Raw genomic sequence first — 9,311 nt, 5'->3', positions numbered from 1 at the left:
GGGCCCATACGGGTGCCCATGGCTACCCCTTTGGTCTGGAGGAAGTGGGAGAAATTGAAGGAGAAACTGTTAAGGGCGGGAGAAGGTAGCAAAGAGTACAATAGGTGAATGGGGGTGAGGATGGAGGTGATAGATCAGAGAAGAGGGTGGGGGAAGATAGCAAAGAGTACAATGGGTGGATGGAGGGGAATGAAGGTGATAGGTCACCTTCTCCCCAACCCCACTCCCTCCTTCCCCTCTTTATCCCTCCACCCTGAAGCCCCCTGCCTCCATTCCTGATGAAGGGCTTTTGCCCGAAATGTCAATTTTCCTGCTCCTCGGATGCTGCCTGACCTGCTGTGCTTTTCCAGCACTACTCTAATCTAAATTATGTCCCATTTGGGAAAGTGCACTGACCTCAAGTCCCATTACTTCTGAGACTGCCACAAAAATTAATGATTTAATTAAAGTGCACAAAGTTCCCAATTTACCTGTCTGATGGAATCAGATCAACAGAAAACATAGACCAGGATCCTGTACTTAACAAGAAACACTACTTAATAAGTATTTATAATCACTAGTAAACATCTCTTCACTCCACTAGTTAAAACTCTAAACTCTTTTTAGAATCCTTACACACACATACAGAAAACGAAAAAGAAAAAGTGTATCAAAACCAAAATTGCTGAAGGAATTCAACATGCCTGATAGCATCTGTGGAGAAAAAGCAGCTAGAGTGTTTCTGAGATGAGCCAGAGAGGTCTGAGAAAACCTGGCTAGATTTGAGGAAGAGCTACTTTGCATTAACATATATTGACAATCTAAACTAAGTGTTCCTGCTTTCTCAAGAATATGAGTTCCCTGATTGGAGCTGTCAATCTAGTCTATTATGGCTGACATATAAAAAGGTTGAGTGTCAGAGATGCTGATGCTCTGGTAAGTGACTCTGAATGAGGCAATTATAAAGTCAAGGACTGTTCATGTGTAAATAAAGGGTGTTTTGGTGATATATACTGGCCTTTGTGGAGTTATTTGAAGCACCAGTCTGGAGACTTTGATAAGGTGTTCTGTTTTCTTCCCAAGACCTTCTAGTCTTCAAGTCCTTCCTTCCAGATTCTCAACTCTTTTCCAAAGACACAGGGGATTTACACATTATATAAAGGTTTGTGCAATAGTTTTTTTTTCAGTTTCTGTTTCAATTTCCCTCCGTCAGTTGTCTTTATGCTGTGCAGGAACACCTGTGAACAGATCACAGTGTGCTTTTGCTGAGAAGACATCTTTTGGGAAACAATTCAGAAGAGAGATGCCAATTGTATTTTTTTCCAATACTTTCTCCTGCCTCTTTGCCCCCACTATCACAATATGTGGTCTTAGCCTCTCTTCTGGTGCTGCTCTGTTCATTTTCAGTCTCCCTATGTGTCCATTCACCATCTCCCTTGATATTCCTATCTTGCGAGAATCCTATTCCCACCCTTAGACTTATACCACCCCTTATTCAATTCAGCTGCTTAGTCTACTTCCCCACCCAGCACACCTAATTACCCTACTGTTTTCCACACCCTACCTATGCAGCTTGGACTCTTCCTTGTCCCCTTTGACTATATCGCTATCATATATGAAACCCAGTTTCCTCCTTCCATTCCCCAGGATCCTTCCAATGCTTCCAATAACCATCCCTTTCTACCTAACTCATCTTCATCTGAACCTTTTGAGAACAGCCCTTTCACCTACATGTCCCAGTCAGTTTCGCTGGCATCAGCCTTTTTTGGCTGCCCCATTTGTGTGAGCTGGTTAAATCAGGGAGCCTTCATCCCTTTTATTGTAGTTGTTTAAGAACTCTGGGGCAGCACAGTGGCTCAGTGGTTAGTACTGCTGCCTCAGGGATCCAGGTTCAATTCCAGCCTCGGTCAACCGTCTGTGTGGAGTTTGCACATCTTCCCTGTGTCTGTTTGGGTTTCCGCCAGGTGCTCCGGTTTCCTTCCATAGTCCAAACATGTGCATGGTAGGTGAATTGGCTGTGCTAAATTGCTCATAATGTTCAGGGATGTGTAGGTTAGGTGCATTACTTGAAGTAAATGTAGACTAATAGGGTAGGAGAATGGGTCTGGGTGGGATACTCTTCAGAGGGTCAGTGTGGACTTGTTTCCAAATGGCGTGTTTCCACACTATAGGAATTTTATGATTCTAAACTACAAGCATTATGACTGAGACTTCTCATGAACTGATTGTGAAAATGCTTACAGTGTAAGTCAGTCAAAGAAAAGGCTTGGTTAAGCAAGAGCAAATTTGTGAAGAACTTTATATCACTGGAGTTTGGAGGAAGAGATGTACACCACCAGATAGGTACCTCATAAAATTAGCTCTGTAAATATGTATTTCCTGTTATTTCTTAACAGGATTGCACATGTGAGCAAGTTGGTGGGTGAACAAGTAGCTTGGTGGATGACTGAGTGGGTCTGTGGGATCAGTGATTAGATTGGTAAGTGGATGATTGACTTGGAGAGTGAGATAATAGGTAGCTGAGTTAGGTCTGGTTGACCAGAGGTATGATGCTGGGAGAAAGAATTGTGTTGAATGGTAGTTGGATGGTGTGGGGACAGAGTCATCCAATCAGGGAAGTAGTAAAATCGACGTTTCGGGCTGAAGCCCAAAATGTTGATTTTCCTGTTCTTCGGGTGCTGGCTGACCTGCTGTGCTTTTCCAGCAACACACTCTCAACTCTGATCTCCAGCATCCGTAGACCTCACTGTCTCTCAATCAGGGAACTAGTTGGGTTGGTGATGGGAGTGTGTGTTGGCTTAAGAGTATTCATTAGATTAGGTTGTAGAGGTGCTGAAGGGTGAGAGAGTTGAGTCCGGTTGGGACGGAATTGGGTTGGTGGAGTGACTGTGGGAAACAGTCAGGTTGGGTTGTCTTGGATGTTGATCAGGTCAGCAAGAAGGGAAGGTTAGTTGGGTTGGGTTGGAGGGGAATGATTGGTGCTGGGGCAGAGAGTCTTATCAGATCAAAGGAGTTGTTTACTAGGAGTCAGTTATGGGTAATAGTTCAGTTACACTGGCAAATCCAAATGTTACACCAGTTATTAACCAACATAATATTTGCAGAGTAATTATCTAGACAAGTTATTCATATCTGACCCAAGTCTCTGATGCTGAACTCAGAGTCTGGGTCATTGGTGGAGGGTCCAGGACAATGGTAATCAGCCCTTCTGAACTTTAAACTTCCCAGGCTCTTTCAGCTCATGCAAGTGTGTGAAGACTTCTGCAGAGTCCTGACATGCATCTTCCAACTTGAGTTCTACAAAAGAAGATTTGGATCACTACTAACCTTCAGTTAACAGCTTTCAGTCAATACACCAGATTTCGATGGAATCCTTCTTTTTAAAATGTTTTTTTATTCCAGCTTCTTTTAGGCCCTGAAACTGCTTAAATACAGGATACATCCCCCATAAATAACTTTCTTTCCTCTGTTGTTTATCTCCTAGACAACCCGGTCATATGATAATTTTCTGCAAGCCAGGTGCCTTACCATAAATCTGATCCTAAAGAATCCCGGTTCTTAAAGGGACCATTAATCCTTCTTTTCCTCACAAAAGCATATGTGGCATCACATTCCAAACCTCCGTACAATTGAAGCATTCTTGGTAATTTTATATCACAACCCCTTGCGATCCTCAGGCCCTGCCTATAAATATTGGTCTGGAGGTGGAAATAGCCTCAGCAGAGATCAATCAATGTTGAGAGATTAGGTCAATTGTTCTGGCTAAGGCAAGCTCTTCAAATTGCACTCATTTTCCTAGGCATGCAGGCACATTTAGCACGGTGAAAATGTTTCCACATCTCAGGATCCATTTAATTTATTAAGAAATTGGCTAGTGTACATTCATGAAAATATTAAATGGCTCAGTTTAACTTTTTAAAGTTATTTTTAATGTTTTCTGATTATTCACAGGACTATTCACTGAGCATGCTTATTCAGGACCTTAGTTTTTTGATAAACCTATTGTCAATTTTGCTATTAATACTTATTTTCAGCTGGATTATACTGACCATCACTTAAATATATCAAGGATTATTATTTTAATTTTCATAACGCTAACTAGGTATACCAGTTTCTGGTATGATTGTAACTATAATGTGATAATAAAATTTATTTTAAACTGTAGCCCTGATTGTCTCCAATACATAAAATGAACCCTCTTTATACAATCTGCCCAGAAAGATTCTTACAAGGCCATAGTCCTCACTTCAAATGAGTTACACACCATTTGGCTTCAAACCAACATGGATATGCATTAATCCCTCCAAGGAGTGTCATGGTATTTCCTTCATAATCAAATCAAAACTTGACACTGGATTTATACCCCTTCATATCCATCATTCAGTGGTAAGTGTCTTGCAGGGCTATTGAAGTGTTAATATCAGCCTAATAAAATGGGCATTTAGAGTTATAGAGATCTACAGCATGGAAAAAGGCCCTTCAGCCAATTACATCCATGCTAGTCAAAAACAACCACTCCCATTTTCCAGATCTTGGCCTGTAACCTTAGTGTTGTAAATGCATATCTAAATACTTCTTAAATGTTGTTATAAGGATTTCTGTCTCTACTATCTCCACAGGCAGTGAGTTCCAGATCCCCACCATCTTCTACATGGTAAAGTTTTCCCACATCTTCTAAATGGTTTTGATTCGAATAAATCAGTGAAACTAATAACCAGAAGAGGGTGATGACATGCAGTCAGAATGAATCCTCTCTTTCCAGGTAAAGATGTTATTGGAAGGAAATGATTTTCCAGTTATTGTATTATTCAATAATTGCAACTCCCAATTTTATTAACGGATTATATCGCTAATATTACGACCACGGCCATTTTGAGTAATATTTAACACCAATTTTCACACCTTCTAGTGATAAATATGATTTTAATTGATGCAGTACTATACAAACTGTCACATTTTTAAAAACAAAGCTCGCGTTTTAATTTTCAGTTGACTGCCATTTTAAGGCAGTTGCTCCACATATCTGTTTAAAAGCTATTATGCATGGCATTACAAATGGTACTGTTTTTTACAAATCAAAATTTTAAAATATAGAAACAGTTTAGACATTGAGAGAAATAAAGTTTTTTAAATGCAAAAATTCCGTAGCATCGATAGAATTCGACAGATGATACATTAGAGAGGTGCAAAGTTATATTGGACTCGAAATATTAACCCTGTTTCTCTCTCCACAAACGCTACCGGACCTGCCGTGTTTCTCCACCACTCTGGTTCAGATCTACATCTCCAGTATTTAGCTTGTACAGTACTTCGATTTGGATCTATTCGAAATGGACAATATACTTCCACTGATTAAAAAAATACTTTTGCGAGTTTGCAAATTAATTTTTCATGCTGATTTATTTTACAATAAAATAAATCAGCATGAATCCAGTAACACGCTTAACTTGAGATGTAGCATAAAAAACAACTTTTGCGAGTTTGCAAATTATTTTTCATGCTGATTTATTTTACAATAAATTAAAAACGTAATCGTGAAACCAAAACATTTCTGGCTATTTCAGCCCATTCTTTACTACATTAGAGAACGAACTATCGCGATGACCTACATCCAAACTGACTGTATTCGGAGGAACACATAAAATTCACTTTGATTGTGGCATGCCGAGCTCTCCTTTACCTGGACATGTCTCGATGTAATCGTAACAGCAGTCACCAGTGCTTCTACAGGCTTGGTCGCAGTAGCAGGTCCCGTAAACACGGTTCATAGTCCAACCAATGCTACTACATCTATGGTCCCTGCCGTTGCAGCATTTCTGAGATTCAGAGCATCCCGCTTCAGCGATGTCCGAAAACCAAAGCAATCCGGCCAAGAGAACCAAACTCACCGGTGAACTCCCCATCGTCATAAAGCACAGCAAGTGGCTTCTGCTGCCAATATTGCAGAGGCGACACTCAGGGCGGCTTCTATCCAAATAGAAAGCCGTTTCAAATATAATATCCCTTTAAAAAATGTTTGGAGTCCCTTAATCTTCGCAAAAGCGGCTCCGGGAGAAAGAACTTTGCCAGACTTTATCTTTACTCGCAAGAGATTAAATTCAAGTCTGAGAAATTGTCCTTTATATGAACCATAGGCGTTCAGAATGGTAGTCCTGTGTCGGAGGCTGAGATAGAGTGAGATTGTCCATATGATAATTAGCTGCGACTTGTTTCCAATGATGCCAGAGAAAACATGAGAAAGATCACTCCCAATCTCTCTCCAGTCAGCCAGAACGGCCAGCCCTAGCGTGGCTCCAACGCCATTCTAACACCGCCCAAAGGAATGTGAGCGCTTGGCTCCAAGCCACGGAAACAGCCGCCAGTCTGAATTGACTGGCTGAACTCCCTGGCATCAAATCATTTCGCCTGTCAATGCGATACATATTTAAAGACAGACCTGATACTTGCTTGCTATTAACAATATATTGTTGCACAAACCATTGGAACAGTTACCAAATGTCAGCACTGTTCCATCTAAATCGAATTAAATCAGACAGAAAATTATATTCCCCACCTAAAAAGTTGGAAAAGGAAAGTATTTGAAGTGCTATATTTGTCCCCAGTTGATGATCCTCAACATATTGGAACTGCATTGTAGCAAGGGCACCCCTTCGCCAGTGCATGGATCATTGACTGCTTCTCTCTTTGTTGAGGCTTGTATCTACCAGGACTGTTGGGTTGCCAATTCCCCACCAATCCTCTTCAGGATTGGCCTGGAGGACCTGAAAAATTGAGATCAAATCTCCAGGGCAATGCTGTGTGCAATCCTGGAGAAAACTCACAGGTTCATTGTTTCTTTGAACATTTTATCACATATAGAAATTTAGAAAATGGGAAAGAAAGGCTGGCTGACAGTCAAGCATAATCTATTTTCTTTTAAAGTGTGATGCTGTGTGAATCTCCTGGTTATTTTTTTTTTCTTTTTTTTTCCCTTTTTTCCAGGCTTGCCTCAAGCATAATCTAATTGGGCAATGAGTCATTTTCCTTCTAATAGGCTTAACGAGGTAATATGTCAAAAGGATGGTTATACTGGAGGATGAATGGCTCAATGGTGAGGCAAGTTAGGTGAGGAAATCACCAAGAATACATTACAGCTGGCAACTCAAACAAGGAATGGGGCCTATAAGCTGGTTTCCAGTCACTGAATTTAGGTATGCAACAGGATTTAAAGAGTGGGAACGGGCGGATGGGGCTTCCCTGTATTAAGAAACATCAGAAGTAATCAGCAAATGTGGAGCTCAGGCACAACAGTGAAAACTGCTCCATACACATGGAGATTTAGAAATACTATTGTAGGATGGGGTAGATGGCTCTTTTTAGGGGTAAAAATACCCATTATCCAAAAGTGCCAGTGCAGGTCAATACTGTCTTTAGGGATCAATTCATGGGCACCTATGAAAGTATCAAGTTATGTACTATCATTCTTTTAAACTTACTGCTTCTTCCTGCTCCATGCTAATTATGGCACAGAGAATTTCATGCTTCTCAATCTCTTCAGGAGGCATAATAACAGAGAAATAGGTTTCCTTTTCAACAACACAAGGTATAGGACCCATTTGCAATAAAAGACTCAAACAATGAAGGGAAAGTGAGGGCTGGAGATCAGAGCTGAAATATGTATTGCTGGAAAAGCGCAGCGGTCAGGCAGCATCCAAGGAGCAGGAGAATCAATGTTTCAGGCATAAGGGCTTATGCCCGAAACGTCGATTCTCCTGCTCCTTGGATGTTGCCTGACCTGCTGTGCTTTTCCAGCAACACATTTTTCAGCTCAAACAATGAAGGCCCAGGATTACTGCAGCATGAACGCAATGTAAGAACCTCCTGAAAAAAACCCAATATTATCATTCTGGCCAACATTTTTATGGCTGAAATTCCATCTATAAATCACTGGAACTACGAAGTGCCTTCCAATAAATAAAATGCTAACCATTATCTGAGTAGTGTTTGTGTTACATTAGGAAGGTTGCAAAGTTGTTTTTTTGGCAAGTACTCAATTATTTGCTTTCTGTAGGAATGGATAGCAGATTTGGTTATCTGATCCTTGGTCCTGGAAAAATCCTGTTGCATAAAGGTTCTATGCTGCAACAACAGGAAGAATTAGGCCAGTTCTTGACCTTGTATTTAACTCAGACTATACTTAGCTATCACAATGTTCAGAGTGAAGCATAGGCATTGTAGATTTGAGTCAGAAAACAGTCGGATATCAGGCAGTACAGGCAAAATTCCCTTATACTTGAGACAATGTATAACATGGAGTTCTGAGCCTGCAACATGAATAATATGGGATTTAGTGATTCAGTGTATCAGAATTTTTACATTAATTTTACAGTTAATAAATAACTCTTGCATTGATATTTTCAGTTTGAAGTGGAACTAAAATTCATTTATCTCTTCTCCCACCCCCCAGAGGTCTTGTGTTCATTGATTTGTCAATTCCTTTTCTTCTCTGTTCACTTTTTGCACACTTCTCCTGAGATGTCAGGACTTCGAGCGTGCTAATGTTAGACTGATCACAGTGTACTATATGTTGATAAACCAGTTGAGACACTTCCAATTTCCTTCTTTATCAATGGCAAACCTTGGCCCAATTAATATATTTTCATTGGCTATGTAACTGACAATGTCAAGAATTGCAAGGGTTATAAAATACATCATGATCTATGCCACAATGGCCAAGAAGGTAATAGATGATAGAAAACCATCTGGAAAATAGATGATTTCTATTCAGTTTATCTTATGGGGGAATACGTTCAAAATGGAGTGATCATGAACAACTGAAACAGAAGAGTGACGTATAGTGAACTGTACTGAAAAGACATGTATTTGTATCTGCCATTAACCATATACTAATTGGTGCATGCAATTATACATACTGCCGCTACTGAGTGTTCATGGTGGAGCAACTAGATGCTTGTTGATGTGGTGCCAATAAGCCTAATGAACTACTGAATGGAATGTGGGTACTTTTTCACAAGCAAAGAGTGAAAACTTGTTCAAGGTACGTTCATGTACATTATTGTTTACAGCAGGTCCTGATACCCTTGCTGTTCGCATGTTTCACACTCCAGAACAAAGCAGCCCACATATTGGCACCACATCCACAAGCATCCAGTCCCTTCGCCATGGAAACTCAGTAGCAGCAGCGTGTACTACCTACAAGATGCACTGCAGAAATTCAAAGATCCTTAGAACGCATTTTCCAAACTCATGACCTCTTCCATCCAGAAGGACAAGAGCAGCAGATACATAGGAACTTCTGCAAGTTCCTCTCTAAACCAATCATCATCCTGACT

At 40.5% G+C, this 9,311-nt stretch overlaps 1 protein-coding gene across 2 annotated transcripts in view; it reads right to left on the bottom strand.

The window, feature by feature from the left end:
• Window positions 1-7,652, bottom strand: part of LOC122549407 (somatomedin-B and thrombospondin type-1 domain-containing protein) — a 33,078-nt gene extending 25,426 nt beyond the window's left edge. For both annotated transcript variants that reach the window (XM_043689186.1, XM_043689187.1), the window contains exon 1: window positions 5,660-7,652. In XM_043689186.1, the coding sequence (XP_043545121.1) occupies window positions 5,660-5,888 (229 nt within the window). In that variant the 5' untranslated portion in view covers window positions 5,889-7,652. The remainder of the gene's footprint in view (window positions 1-5,659) is intronic.
• Between the last annotated feature and the right edge of the window lie 1,659 nt (window positions 7,653-9,311).

The sequence above is a fragment of the Chiloscyllium plagiosum genome, chromosome 4 (assembly GCF_004010195.1).
Source record: "Chiloscyllium plagiosum isolate BGI_BamShark_2017 chromosome 4, ASM401019v2, whole genome shotgun sequence".
Taxonomy (NCBI): Eukaryota; Metazoa; Chordata; class Chondrichthyes; order Orectolobiformes; family Hemiscylliidae; genus Chiloscyllium; species Chiloscyllium plagiosum.
Note: the sequence above shows the minus strand (reverse complement) of the source record. Positions and strands in the feature narration are given on the sequence as shown.